This window comes from Anser brachyrhynchus (assembly GCF_964034855.1).
Source record: "Anser brachyrhynchus genome assembly, chromosome: Z".
Lineage (NCBI taxonomy): Eukaryota > Metazoa > Chordata > Aves > Anseriformes > Anatidae > Anser > Anser brachyrhynchus.
The window spans coordinates 30113565-30139023 of record NC_137697.1 but is presented as its reverse complement, the minus strand read 5'-3'; the positions used below and the strand labels follow the sequence as shown (position 1 = coordinate 30139023).

Genomic DNA, 25459 nt, shown 5'->3' with positions numbered 1-25459 from the left:
AATGGGAGAGCGTTCCAGCAGCTGAAAGCCAGCTGCTTTGCAAACTCTCGCCTCTACCGCAAGCCATCGTGGTGATAAAACAGCTCTTCCACAGAGCCTGGTCACAGGGTGCTGAAGGACCGACTGTAGGGTCCTACACGACCTCAGGCGGTGGGCACTCGGAGCCGGCTGACAACTGCCCCATTTGGCGGCCCGCATGAGGAAAGCGTGCTGACCCACAGCTCTGCAGACCCACAGCGCTGCCCGAAGAAACGCCCCGGGACAAGACCCGAAGCACACAAAGCAGCGGAGGCCTCGCTGTCCCCGCCGTGCGGCAGCCGGCCGGGTCCCTGGCCAGCTCACGGTGCCTGCGGTGTGCGGCGCGGTAAACGCCGGCCCGGCGCGGCTCCCGAGAGCGCCTCCATGTCGCACCGCCGGCCCGCCCCAGCGCCCAGCCGCGCCCGGGCGGCTCTCGCTGGAGGGCCGGTGCCGGGACGCCGCTGCCGGTGCCTCGGGGCTCGCCCGGCGGCTGCGGGAGGGCTCGGCGCGGCCGAAGGCACACCGCGGCCCGGCACGGCACGTCCTGAGCCCCCGGGGCCGGGGCGGGGCCTGCGATGCAAAGGAGGGGGCGCGGACAGCGGAGCTGCAGGGCGGCCGGCGGGGGGCGGCGGGGCCGGGCCGGGCCGGGCCGAGCGGAGCGGGGGCGGCCGGGAGGCGTGCACCGGCGGCGGGGAGCGGGACCGGCGGCCGCCGTCAGCGCGGCGGGCAGTGGAGCGGGAACATGGCGAGCGTCGGCAACGGCACGGAGGAGAACGGCGGCGAGGAGGCGAGTGCGGGGCAGCGGGCGGCGGGCGGCGGGCGGGGGGCGGCCGCTGCCGGCGGGGGGTGTCGCGGTGCGGGGCCCGCCCCGGCGGCGTCCCGCCTGCCCCGGGCTGCGGCGGGGAGAGCGGCGGAGCCGCGTCCCGGGGACGGCCCGGCCCGGCCCGGCCGGCGGGGAGAGGGCGAGCGGCGAGTTGGGGAAAGTTGTGCCGGGGGCGGCCCCTGCCCCTTCCGCGCACCCTGCTGCCGCCGGCCCGCCTTCCCCTCTTCCTAATTTCTTTATTGCCTTTTATTCTTTTTTTCTTATTATTTCCATTCATTTTCTTTCCCTTCTTTTCATTTTCTTTCCTGTCCTTTCCCTTCCTTTTATTGCCCTTCCTTAGTTTCCTTTCCTTCCCTATCTTTTTCCCTTTTAGCCCATCGCGGCGGGTGCGGTGCGCTCCCTGTAGGCCCCGTGTCGGGGGGGCTCCGCCGTGGGGCTGCGCAGCCTGCCAGGGGTCTGGGCAGCAGGGCAGGGGGCTGCCGCACGCTGCGGCAGGTCCTGCGGCTGGCCTGCTGCCTCGGTTAGAGGTCCGGACACGAATCCCCTCGCCTCAACTCTTCGTGCTTTCGTAGTACGCTCCCGGGTCCAGACAGGTGCGATAGCAGAATCGCTGCTAGCTCCTATGAGGAAGGTCGTGGGTGAAATGGATGTCCCAGGCTGTCTTTTCAGAAGCAGGACCACAAAAACAAGGCAGTCGTAAATGGAGGGTGCTTCTAAAAGCAGGAGCTCAAAGTCCTGGTGGGCTCGGATTGGAATACCCACCTGGCTCCTGACTGCGCGCTGTAAGAGCAGTGCCTTCAGTGTTGCTTAACACTCAGCAGCTTTTTCAAAAAGGTTTGCAAGGCGTAGTTCCAGCAGAACTTTGCTGAACAACATTTGTGAATCACATCATTGCATAATAGTTTTTGTCTTCCTTCTTTTCTTTCCAAAGATATTGCTGGTGTGAATTTTAGAAACAGACATGCAGCCAGTGCCCTGTTTCTGAGGTGAGCTAGTGTTGTGTATAACAGAGCAGCTGACAAACATCTATATAGGATGGGGATGCTGCACGGTTCTCTTGAATACTCATGTTTTGTATTTGGCAGTTGCAGAAGTTGCTTTTGGATGAGATGATTTAAAAAAAAAAAATCTTCTCACTTGGAAGGTGGGGATACACTACCCTGTATTTCAGGGCATGCTGAAAAAGTTGCTACTTCCTAAGGCTGTAGTGTAGAGGCATAATGCGAAGAGGATGTGAAAAGCTATATCGCTTTGTGTATTTGAGTGAGTTGCTGCAAAAGCTTAGCGCACCAGGTAGGGGCAGTGATCTCTGTGGGGCTAAGGTTTGTTTCCGACACAGGGAGTGAGTAAATACCAGGGGGAACAAGTTATTAATGAACTCCTGCTGCTCTCGGTAAGCGAGTAGTTCGAATTCACAATTGGTAAAACAGGTATTTAGCAACCTAGCTGTAGTCCGGCTGTCCCATTTAAAACAAACAAACAACAACAAAAAAACACAAACACATAAAGGTTGTTTTCTGTCAAGTGTCAGTGTTATATCTCTTACAGGAAAAGATGATTCCATGCAAATGGACAGGTGGACATAAAAGCACCTGGAAAAGGTTTTACCTAAGCAACAGCATGCCAAAAGCAAACAAGCTTTTTTCCCATGAGCTCTAAAGAGCTCATAGTCTGTGTAGAGACTTGTACTTGATTCTCTAGAGTGTGGGTTTTGAATGGACCAGAATAGGTAATAGCGCGAGCAGTCGAATTTTTCCTGATAAGAACTGAGAGTTCAGAGAGGAACGGCAGATGCTGGCTTGATCCTGGAGAAAGTGACTGCTTCTGTATCAGAAGTTGTCCCGACCGCTGGCATCCTTTGCCTACAAGTTCATCGCAGTCTTTACTGATCTTGATGTGATTTCAGCACTTCAGACATGAACTAGTTGTTTTGAAGTGCCTTAACTGTTATTTAAGTGTTTAAGCTGGGGAACGTTGCTGTTAGTTTTCTTCTTAAGAGCTGTGTGCTTCCAAGTAACGTTTACACGTAATGTGAAAGATACGAGCTGTTTACTTCCTTGTTTAAGTGTACATCCTTAGCACCGTATGAATATAGCTTTTAGCATAGGATTTTGCTTTGTAGGGACTTGTTCATCCCTGAAGCTTTGAAAAAAGACGTGTTAAGCAAAACCTTGAAGTCATTTTCTACTTGATGGGATCTTAACTAGCAAGAAGACTTCTGCAGTTCTTGCTGATGATGCAGGCAGCAGCTCTCTGCTGTAGTCCATGATGAAGAAAATGTGTGGTTTCCCTTATGCTTCCTTGTAGCTCAAGGAAGTACAAGATAGCATATTCATCTTTTTTTGCTGTTTTTTTTTTGTCTTGTCCTACAGCTGTGGATTTGAAGTGGGCATTTCAAGGAAGTAATATGAAGTGTAAGTCTTTGTTTTGTTCCCCAGCTGATGCAAGTGTAGTAGTTTGGGTGTTTTTTAATGAACACCAACTGGAAGTGGAGACCTAAGCCTAAGAGTCTGTATTAAGGAGATAACAGTGTGAGGATGTTCATAAGGAAAAAAAAAATGGTTATTAAAATCAGGATTTTTCCATTTGATATTGCTTCCTGGGTGTTAAAGCGTGCGTTGTTATCCTGTACTTGGGGGAAGTTTGCTGGCTGTTAAGTGATCAGAGTGAGAGTGTCTACCTGTGAACTTAGAACATGATATCTCTTAAGCCCTTAAATACCTATATAGCATTGAATTTCTATACTGAAAGTGCTCATGTTAGTATTCTTTTGGAACAAGTTGTAAATATAGGACAGATAGGTTTAGGGGCAAAATGACATTCCCAGCCACTGCAGTCTTCAAGCAAAACTTTAAGCCTTCCCCTTCTCCCCCCTCTACTGTCTAAAGATTACTTAAAATAGTGGGCCAGATCTGCTTCCCATTAAGTTCACTCTGTGCTGCCCTGGTTTTTCAAAGTCTTAAAGCCAGCTTAATTGGTTACTTGGGGATTCCCTATCCATTAAAAAAAAAACAAAAACAAAAACAACAAACCCAACCTTGGCCTTTGTGCCTGTGAGGGTTGTGGCCAGACAAAAAGGATCATGGTCTAGAAGTATCTACATGCTATAAAAATGTCTTGTTTGCCCATAGCCGGCTAGGCTAAGGATTATATAGAGATCCGAAAGTGATTTCATGCCCTTGCTGTGGTTAACTCTAAGTCTTGTATTAAGGGCAGGTTGGCCGATTCAGCTAATCTGTGCCTCAGCTCTAAACTAACCTGTTAAGGAAAATTTGTTTAATGATCTGATGATGCACGCTGTACTCCTTTGAACTGCCCAGGCAAGGACAAATGGTATGTAGGGTGGCTTTACGAGCCTGAGCAGTTTATCTTCTGAACTAATTTCAGTATGAAACCAGTGTCTTCAGGACGGACGTTCTTTAATTCAAGAACTGTTTAGTGCTGCTTAGTATTCTGTTAAAGTACTCAGAGCTCTTTATTCACTGCTGCTGCAGCTACTGCGCTTAAAATCAAAGAACCTACTAGAGTGCTAGTTTTCACCAGTAACAATATCATAATGCGCTTTAGACTATATTAGAGAGAAAATGGCCAGTAATGCAGGCTCCTTTAATGTTTACTCTGAGGACTTTCTTTCCACTGGTTTTGGCTGGTATTTCTAATGCAGAAAAATGTCAATGGGGAGAAACTGTTGTCGTTGTGCTCCCCCTGGGGACTTCGGGAAGCTGAAACAAGCTGATCAGCACCTGTTTTTTTTTTTTTTTTTCTTTTAAACCTTAAAAATGAACACTTGGTGCAGATGGTGTTGGGAAGGGGCAGTGAGAGCACTTTTTCCTGTGAGAGGTATTATTTTTTTCTTCTGACTGTCATGTCAAGATGAGGATGCATACTCCAATTTTGTATTACCTGTATTGTTCTGAAATGGTGAATTTTTATTGTTTGTGATTTTCCATTTCTTAGCTGCCTTCCTGAAGTTTGTTTCATTCATCTGTTCAAGCTCCTTTGTTAACTGTGAACAAATTTGAAAAAGAATGACTTAAGTCTTTGTTAATTTCCTGGAGAGGCAAAGAAAGTGTATGTAATTAAATGTTCTTATTTAATGCTCCCTTTGGTTGGTCAGCTTGGTTCCCTCTTCAAAGAGAGGGAAGAAAGACATGGGGGTACAGGAAACGGTGGGGTTATTGCGGTTAATGAATTACAAGATGGTGCAAACTAAAGTAAAGCCTGGTTTATGGCTTATTGTGTGTGCACACATTCTAGAAGTGGTAAGGTCCAGTGAGGGAGCAGACGTGATGAAACATGAGATTACTGAAAGCTGTGGTTATTTTGAAAGCCGAAGACTTCTTCAGTGAGAACACTAATGAAAACATATAAAGGCTGCCAGGATATGGGAAGCACGAGATGCGTCTTGCAAAGGCAGAGCTGACAGAGGAACTCCTGGAATAGATAAGTACCTATGAAGCCAATCTGTTTCAATCTGTTATGATTTGCTTTTACATCTGTCCAATTTTTTTTTAATGGTATAATATTTACCTATAGAGATGGAAAAAAAGTTGAAAAAAGAAACAGCTTTTTCTGAAGACTTTTCTTCATATATTGAACTGTGGCTATACTGTTATGGGAAACAACATCTGAGATCTTTTAATGAAGACTTTACATTGAGCAGTGGAAGTTACTGTCCTTAACAGGTACAGCTGTCTTGGTTACTGTAGTTAAAGGCTTGCTGCCATCCACTATATTAGACCATTTTACTTTGTCTTTTACATTTACATAGTCTTCAAAGGGGATAGATTGTATTAAAAAAAAAAAAAAGTACAGGGATGAGGTGTAGAGGTTGAAGAGTAGGAAGGAGCTTATTTATTTTCCTCTGAATGGCTAAAGAGTTGCAAGTATGGCATGCAGATTATTGTAGGTTGGAAGGAACCTTACAGACCACCCCATTCCATCCCCCCTGCCATGGCCCAGGACACCTCCCACCAGACCAGACTGCCCAAAGCCCCATCCAGCCTGGCCTTGAGCACCCCCAGGGATGGGGCATCCACAGCTTCTCTGGGCAACCTGTGCCAGTGCCTCACCACCCTCTGGGTGAAGAATTTCCTCCTTATGTCTAATCTCAATATCCCCTCTTTTAGTTTAAAGCCAATCCCCCTTGTCTTGTCAGTATCTGCCCAAGTAAAAAGTTGTTCTTCATCTGTTTTATAAGCCCCCTTTAGACACTGGAAAGCTGCAGTGGGGTCTCCCCAGAGCCTTCCCTTCTCCAGCCTGAACAACCCCGACTCCCTCAGCCTGTCTTCATAGGAGAGGTGCTCCAGCCCTCTGATTGTCCTCGTAGCCCTCCTCTGGACTCGCTCCAACAGGTCCGTGTCCTTCTTGTGCTGGGGGCCCCAGAGCTGAACGCAGGGCTCCAGGTGGGTTTTCACGAGAGCAGAGCAGAGGCGGACACTCACCTCTCTAGCACTGCTGGTCCTGCTGCTTTTTATGTATCCCAGGGTATGTTTGGCTTTCTGGGCCACAAGCTCACACTGCAGGCTCATGTTGAGCTTCTCATCAGCCAGCATCCTCAGGGCTGCTCTCAATTGACTCATTGCCCAGCCATCATAAGTGAACACAAAGTTATATGTAGCGTTGTTTGGTGCTATAGTGGCAATAGAGCACACAGCTGTATGCTATCCAGGTAATACCAGTTGAGTTTTGCCATTTATCTGTTCAGATCATACCTTACTTTATAAGTTGGTCTCTTTAAATTGTGCAGGTGAGTTAACTAAAATGTCGCAAGAGATTTAAAGAAATGTTGTAAAAGTCTCCACAAATCAATAGAAACTCTCGTGTATATAATGACCACGGGCTAAAGTGAAAATGAATATGGATATCGGCAATGGGTGGAGATCAGAGCGACGTAAGTAGTTCACTGCCAGTCTTTTATTGTTTGGCTGCTACCTCTCCTTTCATAGTTGAAAGAAGTATACTACACCTTGAGTACTGGGTCTGTCTTTTCTGTTTTTATACCCCTGGGTGCTGAAGGTAGGAAGTGACATTTAGAGAGGTTCAGTGTTTTAGGTTTAACAGTGCAGTCATGTGGGATTTCCTTTTCCGTAGTATGAGTCATCATAGCCAGTTCACCAGCCGATTCGCAGTGTGAACGTGGTGCAAAGGAGCTGGCGTTTTGATTGCCTGTGAGTATGCTCTCCATGCTACAGTGAAATTCAACGTAATAGCTCCGAAGGAGGGACTATGAACAGTGACCTAGACACACCGACATACTATAAACGTAACCTTACACTTACAGTGAAATGTTAATGATCCTTTGGGCAGAAGTGACAAATCCAGCAACAACTGTATATTTTTTCTGTCATTATTATATTCCTGGTGAAATGTCCAAAGGCTATTGATTGCTCATGCATCAGTAAGCTGCGTGGCATCTGTGTGTGAGGAGGGAAACTGCACATCTCTACCTTTTTGACAAGCCTCAGTGCACAAATAGATGATGTGACTTCTCTGTGGGGAAATACATGCTGAATTCAGTGCATCTTTTCTGGATCCTGCAGCTTTCAGTCAATGCTTGAGGAAACAGCAAGCTCTGGTTGGGGACATAGTGGATGAATAGTTAAAGTAGAGGGAATCTTTACTGAAGAAGCAAGGTAGTAGCCTCGAGAGACATGAGGAAAACTTAATGGGAGACCTTAGTAGGTCAACTCTAACTTCATGTTAATGAAATTTGAAGGTGCACGTTACTCGTGATATTTGTTGGCAAAGAGTTGTCCTCATAACTTCAGAAGAGAACGTGTTTTGTTTGTACTTGCCTTTAAGTAGCCTAGAAAGAACTAACACTTTAGCTTACTGTCAAGTTAAGTCAAGATCTGATTCTGCTCAGTGTAATGTAATGTGACACTTGTTCTGGTTGTGACACTATATTTTTGTTAGGCTTTTGTCTGTCTCACTCTGATTCTGGTAGAAACACAACTCTTCAGAACATATTTATAAATCAGCTAATAATTTGTTAATTTTATACTAATCAGGACATCAAGTGACTGCTCATTGAAGAGGATGCTTTTCTACTCAAATGAAAAAAAATTTATTCTAGGGGAGATGGAAGGTTGCCTCTCTAGCACCAGGGTACAGGTTGTGCTCTGGACAAAAGGCATTGCTATAATCCTGTACAGATGTCTTCAACTGTGGATAATGTTGGTTTCTAAAGCTCTGCTGTTTTGTTACTGCACTTAATGCTGCTGGTGGATTAGAGGATATCCACAGAGACTGTCAAGTTCTCTAATGAGAAAAACATTATCACAAATAGGTTGTTGCAATTACTGTTACTGCAGCAAGGCCTTCTTTTAAAGGAAATGAAACAAGTAAAATCACTTAAGTAGCTTTACACTATAAAATACAGCTCTTTGGTGCTACCTGTGCAGCAGCTACTGTTGCGTTCTATACAAAGGAGTGTTCAGCCATGTAGTCCAGGAAACACCTAGCCTGAGGGAAGTGGGGAGGTTAATGTCGAAGATGCTTGTACTAGTTTCCCGTTCATATAACTAATGAAATAAAGAAAGATAGGCAAAGCGGGCACTGAGTCATCTTTAATACAGAGTAAACATGTTTGTTCTCCAGCTTGGCATCATCTCTGAAAAGTATTAGTATTAGCAGTTCCAAAGCAGTGTCTCTATAATGAGACTTATTGAGGATTGTTGACTGCATTGAAATTGATAAGCGTTCTGGAATGCTATAAAGATATTCTTCCAGGGGAAATGTAATTGGAAAGATGTGATACTTTTGTCTCTGTAAGTCTGTAATAAGTACACGGTGACCCTGCTACATAACTAGGATTTTTCTTTGAATCTTTAGAAAGCCAAAAAAGCAGTGAGGACCTTTATTTGAAATTGCCTAGTAAACTTCAGGGCAACATGATGTACTCTTTTTCTTAGCTATTTCTATCTTACCCTTTTTTCTTTACTACGATGTAGTCTCCACTGCGTCTACTTCTTTTGTATCCTAAATCAAGACAGATTTTTTTTAATGTATAATTGCGGCTTGACTTATACTTTGCCTTTGTTTTATGCTTCCAGAAATATATGAGATTTTTGTTTTTATTTTTTTTTGTGACTATTTGTCGTTTCTGAAGACAGATGTTGTAGGGTAAGGACAGAGACACTGGAATTGCAGTTCTGCTCCTTCCTGCTCTAAGCCACCCATGGTTAACATGAACTATATTATACAAGTAGAGACCTCGCCAGAGTTTGGTAACTTGTGACATAACAAGATCTTTACCGGAGAAGGGCTGGGAAATTTAGTAAGTGCAATTAAAATCTCAGCCATGAATACTTAGCATAGATTAAAAACAAACCCCAAACATGCAAGGGGCAAACCTCTTATATCCAGGACTAACAGATCTGGATGTCTTAATGAGAACATACACTATTATTAGTAGCTCTGATTCACTTTTCGAGTTTCTTTTAATGACAGACTGCTGGAAAGCACTGATAATCCTCTTGCTTGCACTTTCAGAGATAGTTATTTCTCTTTATGTTACAAGCACAGTTGATGTTATATTTGAGACGCCTTGCATTTTATTCAGACATGCGGTTGTAGTCTCATGGTGCTAAGATAAAACTGCAGGTTTACCATTATTATTATTTAAAAAGAAATTATTTGAGCTCTATTCTTTAAACTGCTTCCAGTTGTACCAAATGCCAAGCAATGATAATAGATTACATCTCTGAAGCATGTGAACTCTAGCAACAAAACTTTCTTATGATTACCACACAGTCCTTTTTTGCAATGGATTGTAATTTAGCTGTGACTTGAGTTGTTCTTATTTATCTGTGTGTGTGTTTAAACCATAAAATGAATTGCTATGTGACGGAGGTGAGGAAGTCTGTAGAATTATGAAACCTGAGGATGCATTTAAATGAGGTCTTTGGAAAGCTTCCTTGCATAGGCTATGAAATTCTTTGTGGTAGGCAATACACCAGTTGTCCTGGAAAAAATTATTCTGGAAGTGTTCCCGAGCATATAGCTGTGGCATCAAGCATTACACAATCAAAGAATGTCTGATCCTGTTGCATCTAGTGAAGGTGACGGCATTCGATTCAACTTCTGAGCACTGATAATGGGAGAAAATGAGTGATTAATTCCTTGCTGTGATAGCCAGATAGTTTGGGAAGATGGTTTTCAATTCAGGATAATTCTCCAGCTGGTTCATGGCTTTCACAAAACAAGAGGTACCACATAAATATATATTTTGAGTCTTTTTGATTGCCCATGCAGTTTAGTTCAAGATTAAGCCCTGTATATCAGGAATTGTGCATGTTTTTGTATTGCGTGAAGGGTACAGCTCTTTCCTACTATGTATTTTGACTGATAGCTTAAGAACTTCAAAAGAGTCTTGATTTGTAATCCATTTTAGAGTTAGATATGTCTTTACTACTCTATCAGTGCTTCTTGTTTTACCTTTGTTCTTTATTCCTGTTCTTGAATACTACTAGTTGGTGATGGGTTTTTACTGTCTTTAATGTTGATCATATGAGTCAACAGCTAGGTTCAGTTGCAGCTAATAGCAGTCCCACTAAAAACAAGTAATTTGGAGGAAGGGGAGACATTTTATTTTTCTTTGGTCTGAAGAAACCTGTTCTTGACAACAGTGGATTTCAGGTTTTTGAGAAGTTGTTTTACTAGCAAATAGTTACACAACTTAGCAGCACAAAAATAGATGTAGCACTCAAATTATGAAACAGCAATGAAAGAAATTTTTATTCATCATAAAATAACTTACTTTTTCAAATGTTTTGGTAAAAGATCATGGTGGGAATAAATCTCAAGTAGAAACAGAAGAGGTTCAAGTTAACTATAGCCTTTCTTTCCCATCAAGGCAGTTTGAAACAAGTGATTTAAGGAATTTTCCTTTCTCATTCTCTTCCTTGCTTTTTCAGCTGATGAGGAATCATTTTGGTCAGCAAAATGAAAATCTTCTAAAAGTGAAATAAACGCCTTGTTACGTTGGCTGCTGTTACTTCCAATTTTTCTATGCTTTTTAAATTTTACTTTGAGCATCCTGTGATAACATGGTGAGAACTGTTAGGTTTTGCTTCACTATCTGCATCAAGCATACTGAAATATGGAAATAAAAGTAGGAAGGTTATGTGAGGCAGCTGGGCAGATCTACCCTTGTGAGAGAGGAAGAATTGAGATTGTGCAATTTCAAAGTGAGTACGGATGTGTCATCTGGTGTTTGTCAGATGGGTCTTCCAACTTCCCTTTTCATGATAGCTTTGATAGCTTTTATCTTATTTGGTGGGTTTTGTTGAGTCAAGTGATTACAACCTTAACTTCTTGTGCACTAAAATTGTATGTTTTGAAGTAATGCTGTTTTGTTAGCAGCAGATTATCTAATGATCCTTTGTTTAGACTGAGCTAAAGTTTCTGTGAAGTTTTGCCAGTTATGGAAAGCTAAACTTCATGAGGGATAGACAATTCTGAACTACAGTGGGTGAAATTTCCCTAGCTGTGAAATTTTAACTTTGCCAGCTTCATTATTTGTGTCAGAGATCTGTGACTTTGCTGATACCTTGACTGCATGCAAACAAATCAAGAGCATAAACGCTTGTTATGTCTGTTAAGCACCAGCTGAAGACTTGCTTCCAGTTAGTTTTTCCCTGTGCTTTTCTTTCTGTAAAACATCTCACTGTGTTTTCCATCTTCTAATGAATTCAAGAATGACCTCTATACAGTCTTTGGAAATGGATTGTAGAAGGCTGGTTGGACTGACAGTAGAAAAGTCTCCACCAGCTGTGTCCTGGAAGATGTAGATATACCTAATTATTAATGCATATGGCTATGCATCAGAAGAATTAGGTCTGGAAAAACGTGAAGATGGTCTTACCAGCTTACAGACGTGATAAATAGCACCCTATGTTTCCTTTTGACTTTAATAGGGCTTCATTCAATCATTTCATAGAAATGACATGATACAAAAGTTTGTAACAAATCTTGATGAGCTTGGCACAAAGGTTTGCAAGACTCTCAGGCATGTCTAATTAAAGAAGAACTAAGCTGATAGAACAATCATTCTTACTGATAGAGAGGACAAGCTTATGGTGTCTTCTGGAGTATCTCCTTTGAGGAGAACGTTTTTGTGTAGTCCCTACTTTCTCAGTCTGTTTAGTCACCTTCCCATTCTTCTCAAGTCACTTTTCTGATGGTATTGAAAGGCAGATGTATCCAGTCAAAGTGCATCTACGTATGTTTATTTATCTTTGTCTGTAGAATTGCTTGGCAATCAGTTTTGTCCAATAAAAATGACTAAGAATAGTGACATATTTGAAAATCCCTTTAGGAGCATACTCTGATGCGTTTGTACTGGACTAGCAACTCCCAATGTTTTTTTTCCCTGGTGCTGTTAACAAACATATGCCTAACTGATATTTCTTTGAACTTGGGGCTGTTTGTTGGGATATATGAGAGGAAAGATGGCTAACTGTTTATATATGTATATATAAACTTTATTATAGCAATGATGTTCTGTGTTGCTACCCTATTCCTTTGACTCTTAAACGTGCTTTTTGTGCAAAAGCAACTGCAGGTCAAACTGACAAATACAGGTCAAATAGCAGGAATGTGCCAGTGTAAACTGTAAGAGAATCCAGACTGGTGTTCAGCCAACTTTAACTGAAGTTACATTCTCACTTTTATGCGCAAAACGTCAGATATGAATGCGAACACAAATAACTGTTGACAGCAGCCATTTGCATGTCAATTATAATGAAGTGTTTTGTGATCCTTGCTGATGGTGTAACCGAGTCTGCCTATTTCCACTTCTCAGTTTAACAGGGGAGAGCTGTTGCTTAAAACAGCGCAAGCTCAGCCAGCTGCAGTCAGAACAGGCGAGACTGATGCTAGTGTACTGATGTGAGACTGCCTTAAGCCTGGCGTTTAGAAGTAGATTCAGAAAAGGCTTCATCTTGATGCTCGCTCTAGTATGTAGATATTCTGACCCACAACGACTGACATCGCTGAATATAATCGTTCCCAGTCCTGACCTCGTTTATATAAAGTGGCTGGTATGCTGCTTTAGAAATGTCCTGCTTACATGCAGCTGAGTGCAAATCAAGAGTTGTCTGCTTTTTAGAACATGTTAATAATTAACACTTAACTACAGCAGGTGCTTTCATTGAAAGCATCTGTTTTCTGTTAAAATTGAGTATGGAACTTTTATGACTCAATTTTCATATGTATTTTGGTAATTTTGAGGTAACCGGCTTTGCATGGAAAGGTCACTGCTTTCTAGGCTGTAATGGAGACACCTTTGTTCTTGTGGGTACTGACATCTAATGATTGAGCTAAATGACACTGGCTTTTGTATTTAGCTACAGTTTATTTAGCCAAATTTACAGTAGAGCTGGGTTCTACCTTATCAACTCCTGTTTTCTCTTTGTGTGTGGGATGTTGTGTTTTTTGTTTTTTCTTAGCACGTGACCCCTGATCAAATCACCCACATTAGTAAAGGTCTTGAATATGACATGGTGTTCCATGTGGGTGAGACTGCATAAAATACCAGTGTTTTTCCAGAGAGGCGAGTGGAGGGTTTGGTGTCTGTTTTGGAGGAGCTGTGTTATCCTAAAAGTTTTCCACAGCAGATGAAAAACTTGAGCTCTCAGAAGCCAAAGATCAAGCTCAGTAGTTCAGACTTATTTATTCCAAGTATTTTTAAGAGTAACTTTGAAGAAGCAGATGGATCATATTTAGAGCTCAAGCCAATGAACTTGAAATACTGCGTAAGCACAAAAATGCATCGTTTTTTCCTTCTGAGGAGGAGTTATTTTCATGTAAAAAAAATAGTTGCACTGAGTAGAAACAGAATTTGTGTGTTTCGGTTCAGCTCTTGCTTTCTAATGCTACAGCCCACTTAAGTGAAAATTGAATTCCGTCCTTAGGTGACACCATCATCTGATTATTAGCATGCAAGAACGGTGTCCACAACAGATTGTTTTATAGGTAAAGTTCTCGGTTACTTTTTTCTAGTTTATACAGCTTCTACCTAAGGTTTTGAAGTGCGCGTAGACATGTTAGACTTCTCTTGCTCTAGATGAATCAAATGAGTTTGCTTAGGTGAATTTATTTTTAGCTGAGCAGTATTATAAAGTGAATTTTCACAACTTTAAATCAGTAAGCTTACAGTATTGTTCATCTCCATCATTCTTTTTTTGTGAAGTAGTCATTTCTGTTTTTTAATTCTTTGGGAGTAATTTTTGAGGGGAGGAGAAGCAGCAAAATAATATCCATATAATCCATTATGAAGATATTCTATGTTGTGTGGAGAATAAGCACACTTCTGGGAAAGAGGAGAAAGAGCAGTATTCAGAAACTACCTAAAATGAAATATAAATATCCGTTTGATTCTATGCAGTGGAATTCTGACAGTAAATTCTGTAGCGGAATACTGTCTATGGCTCAAATTGCAGGCTATGAGTTAATTTGAACAAGTTCTTTGTAAAGTATTGTCAGAACTACAGATAATTGCTCCTTGTGTAACAAAAGCAATCAGTTCTTATGAAACTTGGCTGATGTTGAACCTAGTAATTTGTGCTTAGCTGAGCCATAACGTTGTGTACTTTTCAGACTCTTAATCTGGACTCATGAAAGACAGGGTCCATAGTTATTCTTACTTAACACTCTGCCTGAAGAAATGTGAATTTGACTCAGCAGGAAAAAAGACATGATGAAAACCAATCTTTACAAGAAACCAAAGAGATTTTACTTTGTACTGATTTTGTGCTTGTGTGATATTGTGTTTGTGTGTGATTTTTTTGAAACTTTTTCAATGAGATATTAAATATTTCTGCTTGGTAAATCAAAGTGATTAAACTTTTAAATAGCTTTTACATTAAGTCGTGTTCTAGCTCTTGGACTATTTTGGGGAATCTCTTCAGTATCTGTACATATTAACCAACCTTCAGGAAGGCTGAACTCTAAGGAAGTAAAAAGTTTTACTGTTTTCATCCTCTCAGTGTTGCATGCTAAAACTTTTTTCAACTGTTTGCAGATAAGTTTAAGGATCTCAATAACAATAGGAATTCATATTGAATTACTTGTCAAAATGACCTTCTAGCCTTATTCCAGATTGTTGCTTTCCGTAATACAACCTCAGCCGGCGTGTATGATTTCTTTCATTGTTTTTACATTTACAGCTCTTCACTTGAGACTGCATTATTCATTGATGCCAGTCTCTTAAAGGCAGCATTTTCTTATTACGATTTGTGTTCCACTAACTCCAATATAATTCTTCGCAGCTGAAGATTTCGTTCACTTCTAGGGTATTGATTAAAAATTGTTTTGAATGAAGCCTTGGGGGTATTTTATTAGAAACAATTTAATGATGGTATTCCCCTGACAACTGTATTTCCTTATGTTTAGTTCGCTAATTATTGATATAAAGTATGCTTTACGGGAGACCACTTAAACTAGATCAGCCTAGAATATGAAAGAAGGTTTGTCAAATCCAAAGTGTCTGTTTTTATACAAGAAATGTTTAGTAGTCTCAAATCATTTTTTATATAAAAAAAAAACACAAGTTGACTTTCATAACTATGCTTTAATTCTTTATTAATTGTAACTTCTGTGTGTTTTTTTTTTTAAAACCTGAGATTGGTTTCATGTTAAGCAGCTTACAGTGACTTAAGTCTTTTCAGTTGCTTGCTGTGACAGTAGCTGGGGGGGTATTGTAGCAGTTCTTTGGCTAAAATTATTTCAGTCTACTTGGCAGAGTAAGAACACCTCAATATTCTTACGTAAATGCAAAATAAGTGAGTAGAGAACTGGCAGTGGATTATGCAGTATTTGTATTTCATTAAATGCTGAGTACACTGTTGCCTCCCTGAAGGAGAACTCCAAAGTACAGATCATGATAAATGGAAAGAAAAAAGCTTGCAGAAAAATGTCTCTGAAATGTCCTGTCTTTAGCGTTAAAAACAAACAAAACCAAATAAAACATCATCAACAACAAACAGAAAAACAAGCCTAAAACAAGAAGCAGTGTATTGCTGAGATTGGAAGGTGCAATCCCACTGAAATGGGATTGTCCCAGTTATTTTCTTGCTTTGGGGTCAGTCATGCTCCTGCGCTGCATGTCTCAGAATGTTCCCAGTTTCACTGACGTTTCTCATCAGAGCTCTCTTCATAGTTCTCAGCTTAGTCATAGAACAGAATCACATAATCATAGAATCGTTAAGATTGGAAAAGACCTCCAAATCATCTTGTCCAACCATCCCCTACCACCAATGTCACCCACTAAACCATGTCCCTAAGCACCAGGTCCATCCTTTCCTTAAACATCCCCAGGGACAGTGGCTCTACCACCTCCCTGGGCAACCCGTCCCAATGCCTAACCACTCTTTCTGAGAAGAAATGTCTCCTAATTTCCATCCTAAACCTCCGCTGGCACAACTTGAGGCCATTCCCTCCAGTCCTATCACTAGTTACCTGTGAGAAGAGGCTGACCCCCAGCTTCCTTTCAGGTAGTTGCAGAGAGCAATGTGGTCTCCCCTGAGCCTCCTCTTCTCCAGACTAAACAACCCCAGTTCCCTCAGCTGCTCCTCACAGGACTTGTGTTCCAGGCCCTTCACCAGCTTCGTAGCCCTTCTCTGGACATGCTCCAGGGCCTCGATGTCCTTCTTGTAGTGAGGGGCCCCAAACTGAACACAGTACTCGAGGTTTGTCCTCACCAGAGCAGAGTACAGGGGGATGATCGCCTCCCTGGTCCTGCTGGCTACACTATTCCTGATACAAGCCATTCAAGTCAACTGAATGGATGTATGTTGCCCTCTTGTATCCTTGAGCAAGGTGCAAGCTCCACTGTCTGCTCATTTTAAGGGGTCATTCCTGGGGGTATGGAATTTGAAATGTGTAGCCACCTGTTTCTTTGAATTTATTATGAATGGACTCCTGACTCGGGCTAAAAAGTAATGAATACATACAAAGTCACATAAAATAATAATAAAAATGTATATTTTCTGTATTTACTTGGATTCTGTTCAAAGTACATTTTTAATATTCTATTCCATTTGCTAATAAAACTGTGTGATGACTACTGTTTTCTAGAAACTGGATTTGGTTCGAAATTAAGATTATCGGGAAGGCTTCTCTTTGATAGTCCCAGTCCATAGTGTGGATATTGCAGATCAGCTTCTTTTCCCTGTAACTTCCCTACTCTTCTCATAGTCACACTTTTCTCCTGTATCTAAAAAGAAAAAATGATACAGCCCATGTTCCACCAAGACAGTGGTTACCCCCACATGCTATGTGCATGTTAGTACCCTTTCAGCTTGGTCTACACCATTTTAGGTAGAGGGAATAGGGTGGATCTCTCTGGATTTTAGAAAATGACTGCTGAGTGTGTCAACTAAATCTTGTTTAAACTCCCTAGAGTCATGTAAGACAAATTCCTATACAGAATGATAATTGTTACAGAATTGCAGTGCAAGCTATGTTGTTCTTCCTGTTGGGGTGTGAAATTTTAGACCTCTCAAAGTTTAGACCTCTATCTTTGTTTATGGGGAATCCAGCAACTGACATCCAAAAAGGCAAATTCCTATGGACAAGTAGAGGCATGAAGTGTTCTGGTCATCATGGCTTTTGACAGAGGCCTGATTCTCTGTGCATCCTTTCCCCTCAGCCCTGATCTTGAGGGGAGGAGCAGCGCTGAGGTGAATTACAGGAAGTAGAAGAAGAAAAAAATAATTAGATGTACCCATACTTGAATAAAAGTTTGGAAAAAAAAATCAGAACAAAAAGAATCTTGAAGTGTACGTGCTTGCTAAGTATACCACTTTTCATTGATTGCCATTACTGTGGACTTTCCGGGGAGGGGAGTTACTACTGTGGTTTTCCACAGCTTGACTTAAAACAGTCCTCCAATTAATACCTAAAAATAAAGCTGTAAATAGGCAACTAAGTGTCGTACATCAACAGCTTTTAATGCTGGCTAGTATTATTTCACCACTATCTTATGTTGTCTCATTTGTCTGTCTCTGAGAAAAAATGACTGTGATTCAATAAAAGTCTTTCTCAGACAGCTTTATTTTTTGAAGTGTTGTGCCAATTTCTTTTCCAGATTTGTGGGAAAATCTAAATCAGTTTATGTCATGCCATCTAGTGGCACTTTAATTTACATTCATATTAAGTTACTAGGTTTTCTCAAAAAGGTGCAATAAAAATTGTTACCCAGCGTTATGTACTGAGAAACATTACTAACTGTTCCACTTAGTACTGAATAAAGTGTTAATGTATTTTTTTCCTGAGTAGAATATCAGAAGAAAAGATTTTATTTTTTTTATTGTGGACCCATCTGCAGATTCTATTTCCTGAATATTTATGCTGAGTGTTTGTGGCTGTTGTAATAAGGACATACTTTAGGACTTGCTGCAGGATGGACCCAAGTCAGCAGAAGGAAATGGATGAGGGACTGTATTATCCTAAGTCTTTGGCAAGTCTCTCTAGCCATGTAAATAAAGGAAATTATATTCATCCATTAACACTCTTAAAACGTAGAGGTCACAAATAAGGCTGGTTTAGTTACACATGGCATTAAGTTTGAAGGAACTTGTTTGCAGACTGTCACCTGTGCTTAGTAAAATCATCTAGCTTGAAGTAAGTAATCTTCTTTACTGTAGACTGACTTGAACAAGCACCTCTTGAAGTTAGTTATGGCATTTCAATTGTACCTATCATCAGTAGGCTGCGGTGTTGTGATGAGCAACTGAAGGTGGAATCTTTACTAGGCTTTAACCAAACGTGCAAGAATGTCTGTCCTTGTCTTTGGGCTGCTTCTGTATTTTGAGGGATTGACAAACATTACAAACCACTTGATTTTTTTTTGACATACATGTAGGTATGCATATAATATACTAATATAACTTTACATGTTCAAAATGTTCTTGATGTAACAACTTGATGTTTTCTTTTGTTGAACAGGTTTAATTCACAAGTTAATTGTAACAGGCTACTTGGAGAAAAGTGATTGCGTTCTGAATACTTCTGAAATCTTTTATATTTTTATAGGAACATGATGAATCTCATAACTTGATCTGGGAGGAGCTGTTTTGGGTAGTTCAGTTGCAGTCCTTTCCTTTACACTTTAGGATGACTTTTTTTTTCCTCCCTGTAGGAGGCATGGAATGGAGTAGAAAATGGCCACATTTCTCACTTAATGCCTTCAACTTTCCTCGTTATATACAGAATCATTGAGATCCTATGAAGTCAACTACAAGTTTGCGTGAGACTGTTAAAGACAAAACAAGATGTCTTACTGAATGCCTTTTAATTCCCCTTTTGTGTGCAGTGGGACTGTGAGGGTGCATAGAACTTCAGAAAAAAAAAGTGCTTGTTTTTTAATCATAGAAGTCACTGCTTCTGCAATGGTTTTAACCCTTGTGAGGAATCTTGAGGGGCCATGGCTGTGACCTGTACTTTGGAACTGGGAACAGATGTTGTTGTTGTTCTTCACCTTCTAAATGTTTAGACATGCATTTAACCGGTATGAATAGCAAGGAACAAAAATGAGCAGGAGCTGGACAGAGAAGGTCCACCTAGATACAATGTGTGAGTTATCTCTTTCTGCTTGTATGTAGCTGCTGCTCTCAGGTTTAAAAGAGCTTTAAGTGCTAGGAGCAGGCAAGAGGTTGACATCAGAGAGATTTTTCCATGTCAGTATAAACTTCTGGTTGTTACTATTATTTGTAAATATCTGACAGTTGAATGTGATTTTTGCATGTAAAGTTGTCCTCATAGGAAAAACGGAAACATGCTCAAAAACTGTCAGTATGTTTTATTTATTTTGCTGAATTTCTCCTCTTGTTTCTGGAAATAGCTCAGGGAGGCAAACAGTCTTCAGAGAGGCACTTTATTAGAAGGCTGATGACTTTTATCAGTGTGTGGGTGAGACATGGGTAACACGGTTTTTATTTAAGATGTTTGTTCTGTTGGCATCTCATCAGCTTTTGGAAACTCAGTTCATCTTTCCTCAGATCACACATCATTTTTTTGTCTTCTGAGTTGACTACTGTACTCTTCAGAGTAGTCCTTATCCTGTCTAGTGTACTATTGTCAGCCAGAAAATTTAGCTTGAAAGAGAGCATTTGGGCAGTCTGTTAATAACATATCTTTGAATATATTTATGGCACTCCTTGGCAGTGGCAGCTGCAGACAATAAAGAATATGCTATTACACTCTTTCAAACTACTGCGATTGCATGTTCTACCTGTAAAGAATGAAAAAAGTCATGTCCTTTTGCAACAGTTATTATGAATAGAAATTTAGATAATTTCTATTAGAAAATTCGTTAGATAAAACAAGTAAAGTTTTCAGGAAGGTAGATCACAGTATTGCAGTATATTGCTGAATTAGCAGAGAAATTGTTAAAATGTTTGATTATTTAGTAGCTGTTTTCTGCCGGTAAGTTTGCCTAGAAATACAAAATTCATGGAGCGTTGGTGTGTCTTCTGAAGTATTTACTGAATGTTAGATTCAATCTCGTGTTGTGTTTAAGGTGAGTTCTCTTGCTGAGTGTCTGGGAGAAAATGTCTGATGGAAGAAGGGACAGGCAGCTCGAGGAGAGTACCAGGAAGTTGCCAGCATATGCAGAGAAAGTCAGGAAGGCTAAAGCTCAGCACGAGTTCAACCTGGCCACTATGGTTAAGGATAACAAAACATATTTTTACAAATATATTAACGGTAAGAGGAGGGCCAAGGAGAATCTCCATTCTTTTCTGGACTCGGGGGAACATGAGGGTAAGGAAAAGGCTGAGGTTCTTAATGCCATCTTTATATCTGTCTTTAATAATCAGACCAGTTATACTTGGGGTATTCAGCCTCCCAAACTGGAAGTCTGGGATGGGGAGCAGAAGAAACCCCCCACAGCTCAGGTGGAAACACTAAGAGATCTGCTTCTCCACCTGGACCATCACAAGTCCATGGGGCCAGATGGGATTCACCCAAGGGTGCTGAGGGAGCTGGTGAATGGGATTGCCAAGTTGCTTTCCATCATCTATCAGCGGTCATGATCATCTGGAGAGGTCCTGGATGACTGGAGACATGCTGATAGGATGTCCATCTATAAGAAAGGTCGTAAGGAGGACCTGGGGAACTACAGGCCTGTCAGCCTGACCTTGGTGCCAGGAAAGGTGATGGATCAGGTCATCTTGAATGCAGTCACGTAGCGTATGCGGGGCCACCGGGGGGTCAGGCCCAGTCAGCATGGGTTCATGAAAGGCAAGTCTTGCCTGACCAACCTCATCTCCTTCTATCACCAGGTGTCCCGCCTGGCGGATGAGGGAAAGGCTGTTGCTGTAGCATACCTAGACTTCAGCAAGGCCTTTGACACGGTCTCCCACAGTATTCTCCTGGAGAAGCTGGCAGCCCATGGCTTGGACAGAGACGCTCTTTGCTGGGTTAAAAACTGTCTGGACGGCCAGGCCCAGAGAGTGGTGGTGAATGGAGTGAAATCCAGCTGGTGACAGGTCACCAGTAGTGTTCCCCAGGGGTCGGTGCTGGGGCCCATCCTCTTTAATATCTTTATTGATGACTTGGATGAGGGAATTGAGTGCTCCCTCAGGAAGTTTGCAGACGACACCAAGCTGGGGGGAAGTGTCGATCTGCTGGAGGGTGGGAAGGCTCTGCAGAGGGACCTGGACAGGATGGGTCAATGGGCAGGGGCCAGTGGGATGAGGTTCAATGTGGCTAAGTGCCAGGACCTGCACTTTGGCCACATCAGTGTGCCCTGTTTAAGGAAGGGTTGGAGCTGGTGCTTAGAGACATGGTTTAGTGGGTGATACTGGTGGTTGGAGCAGCTGATCTTGGAGGTTGTTTCGTCTATGATTCTAAGGTAAATATCACACAAGGATGTGGAATTCCTTAATGAGGTTATGGCATAACTAATTTAAAATGAACGAGGGAAGACTGGATCAGTATATGGAACAGAGAGATCCTGAAAATTACCAGATGGACAAACTACAACAAGGTCAGGAAATTGCCCAAGCTGCTAATGGCTGGAAAATGCATAGTGGATGGAAGGATGTAGATGTTTACTCTGTTCTTTGCTTGCTACACAACTCTGCAGACTAATTTTGGAAACTGGATATAGAAGTAGATGTCCTTTGATCTGAATCATTCTGACCATTTTATGTTCATGTATCTCTTCCTCTGTTTTAATTTGAACTGAAAGAGGAAGAGACATCATCCTGATGCCTGCACCAAGTAGTTCGCATAAGCCCTACTAATGCTTGAGTTGACTGTGTATGCACACTATCTGTTATGCATTTTGGACTTGACATGTATACTCTGGTCAACCTGCATATCAGTTATATGCTCAGAACACTTTATACGCTGTTTTTTCTGTGCAGGTAAGCTAGTGCATCCTGAATGCATTAGATGTGCTGCAGAAATTATGGAGGCGTAAGCCCGTATTCCTCTTAGAAGTTTACATGGTGGAAGTTTGTGAGTCTGAAGAAGTCATCGTCTGTGTTTAACTTTCGACTGTAATGTGATACAGTAGGCCCATAAGAAATATATCTGTTTGGGTGATGATTTGTAGCGAAACCATAAGGGAAAGCCAGTAGGCTATGAATATTCCGAGTATTACTGTATGTTGCATAATAAACGCTGCCTGGTAAAGGTAACTTTTTGAGATCTTCCAGAAAGAGTCCCAAAATACGCATACACATTTAATTAAAACAGTTTTTTTCTTTTCCAGGAAAATTTTGAAGATGCCTTTGAAAACATCCCTGTGTAAGTAACATTTTTAATAAAAACAAATATTTTTAAAACTATTTGTACAGCAATAAAGTTCTATACACACATTTCTCAGGGCAGTATAGCTTTTTATGCACTGACTGCATTCATGTTTTCCAGAGCAGTTAAAGTCCCAAGAGTTGGGAAAGGGGAGTGTAATTAGGTTGACGGATATGATAAAGTACTTGTCAACAAATGTGAAAGTTGTAAAGAATATTAAAAAAAAAATAAATTTAGTAACTTGGTTGCATACTGACAGCTATAGGCAAATTTTTGTATGGTGAAAAATCATAACTTAGCATTAGTGGAAAAACTTCAGATGATAGGACCATCAAAGCAAGACTTTTGAATGTAGATTGCTACACCAACTGCTGCACAGGTATTTTTTTCCTGGTGAAGTTAGGTATAGTCACTTCTCGGGCATTAGATTTAATGATGAAGCATTTGTATAATACCTAGAGTAGTAAGGTATGCCCTCTGTATGAAAAATGTAATGTTTACCTTCCTGGAATCAGAAGGAAATGAAGAAGAATCTTATACATTAGTGTCAAGAACTTTTTCATGTTAATGATCACTTTTTCTTCCTTTGGCTCACTGCCAGGTGCTGTATGATTAGATACCTTCTTTCTTTGGCCCTTGCTTCCCCAGGGAGAGGGGAGAAAGTGAATCTAATATTTACTTTGAGCATATTTATCCAGCACTCACTCAATTCCATGACAAGGTTATTTCATTGTTTTTGTTGATGTTAGACCTGGGCATGGATATTTATTATTGATATGCAGAACTCTGATAATTTTTTTGTATGTCTTCAATGCTCATAGCTGCCATATAGAGAGACTTATTATAGCTATAGAAGTTAGACTGATGTTAGTTTCTTCTTGCTAGTATTACTTCTGCCTGTATTAAACCATTATGTAAAAGAGTAAATGTCTTGTCCTCCTATAGGGTGGTAGAGAGGATATTAGTAGGACAGAAGCAGTCTGTGGCTGCTGTCTTCTACTGGCCAAAAGTACTATCCCTGTGCTGTTACATTGTTAATTGATTCTGGTGGATGTGTATTCTAAAACAATTTTTGCATTTGTTCAGATTTCACAGCCTTTAGTTCACTCTGTTTCAGTAGCATAGGACCACCTGCAGTTCTTGTTGGGTAGCATTAGAGAGATCACAAAATGAGACTTATTATCTATCTTAAATGGGTTATTAGGAAAGGAAAAGAGCTGGCAAGTCTGTGTTGTATTAAAACAGCTCTTATTTTTCAACCCTAGGAGAAAGCACAGTGTGACTAACTGCATTCACTGAGCTCTTACTCATTTTTCTAAAAGATAATGTCATTATAATGAATCTGATTATTTTAGTATTGTTTTTGTAGAAAATAAATCCATAAATTCATCTTCACATCTCAGGAACTGTTTCAATTTAGGGAACAGCTACATCAAAAAACTTGGGTTACATAGGCTCTGTAAGAGTGGCATTTGAACAGACTCTGAAAGTATCCTGCAGGATTTGAGTTGATTGCATAGGTTGTTAAAATAAGCTGAACTAGATGTAGTAAAACTTCCATAGATGATAAGGGCAGTATATGTCACCCTTTGGAAGCCTAGCTCGTTGACCTGTTGTGAGATATGCATTTGTGAGCTAAATGTTCTTCATGGAATGTCTTCTATTTCTTTGGTTGGTTGATTAACGTCTGTTAAAGTCACCAACTTCGACCTTGAAATACTGCAGGGATTAACCTGTCTCACTGATTGGCAGGCTACTGAACCAGTAAAGACCTCACTTTCTGTAAATGTTGAAAAAGATACCTACTAAAATGCACTGTGCTTTAATCTTATGTTGAATGTTAAGACTCATAAATGCTGCTCAGGTGTGTCCCCAAACAGACAGCTTTTAAATAATACTGTAGAAGAGGCATGTGCTTTCATATTAGTTGATTGAAAGGAAAGAAGCAATAGGACTCAGAAACCCAACAGGACGTTTAGGTTAACAAACAATTACTTGAGTTTCCAGCATCAGATTCTGAATGCCTTTATTTTTCGAGTGCATTTTTAAACTGACAGATAGTATAAGTGAAAGTGCTAGTAATGTTTGAGAGAATAAATATTTCTAGTTTTCTGTGCTTTTTTCTAAATTCTTTATGATTATTCCAACTTTTACAATTTGTGTTTTAAAATTGATACGAAATCCTGTAGTGCTTTTTTTTGTTTTAATTTTTAATTCTTCCTCTTTGGAAGAAAAATTTGGAGCTCCATTTTAGTAGTTTCGATCTGCAGTTTGTTCCATTTGTTAATGGTTAACTGACAGAGGATGTCAAGAATATATGTCTGAACAGCACTGTCCTTCCAAACTACTAAGACTATTATTTTTTTCAGTCTGGCTTAGAAATTTTAATTCAACTGCTGTAATATTAATGGAAAACAGAATTTGAAGTGTTTCTGTATCAGAGGACTGTAGAGACCTGTGATATGGAAGAGCTTTTGTTACTTTCACACAATATTACTGACTTTGAGTTGCTTTCATCAAATTTTTGCAGGTAGGGAAGTTGTTGTAGGCTTTGGTCAGTCAATAGTGTAAAAGGCCTGTAAATTCTTAACCATAATACGTAGAAGAAGGAAAAGGAAACTGATTAAAGCTTTGCAAGATTTTTGAAAAGCATTAGCTTTAGTAAGTATTTAGTAAGTCATTAGCAAGTCATTAAAATGACTTTGAATGTCAGCTTTTATTTTACACTTAAATGTTCTGTTGGTTGCTAATGGCCACAGTAAGTCTTCAGCATTTCTGTTGTTACTTTCTTCTGGATTCTGTTTTCATTGTAGGTGATAGTGCTCATGCCCAGTTCTGCTGAACTGAGCC

The 25459-nt window shown here is 40.9% G+C and overlaps 1 protein-coding gene across 4 annotated transcripts in view; it reads left to right on the top strand.

Moving 5' to 3' along the window:
- The first annotated feature begins 578 nt into the window (after positions 1-578).
- Positions 579-25459, top strand: part of TTC39B (tetratricopeptide repeat domain 39B) — a 76891-nt gene continuing 52010 nt past the window's right edge. The window contains exons 1-2 of one of the 4 annotated variants that reach the window (XM_080573886.1): positions 659-805; positions 22572-22606. In XM_080573886.1, coding sequence (XP_080430012.1) covers positions 761-805; positions 22572-22606 — 80 coding nt within the window. In that variant the 5' untranslated portion in view covers positions 659-760. Of the gene's footprint in view, positions 810-22571; positions 22607-25459 lie in introns of those variants that run through there. The other 3 variants (XM_080573884.1, XM_080573887.1, XM_080573885.1) reach the window with 3 other exon arrangements.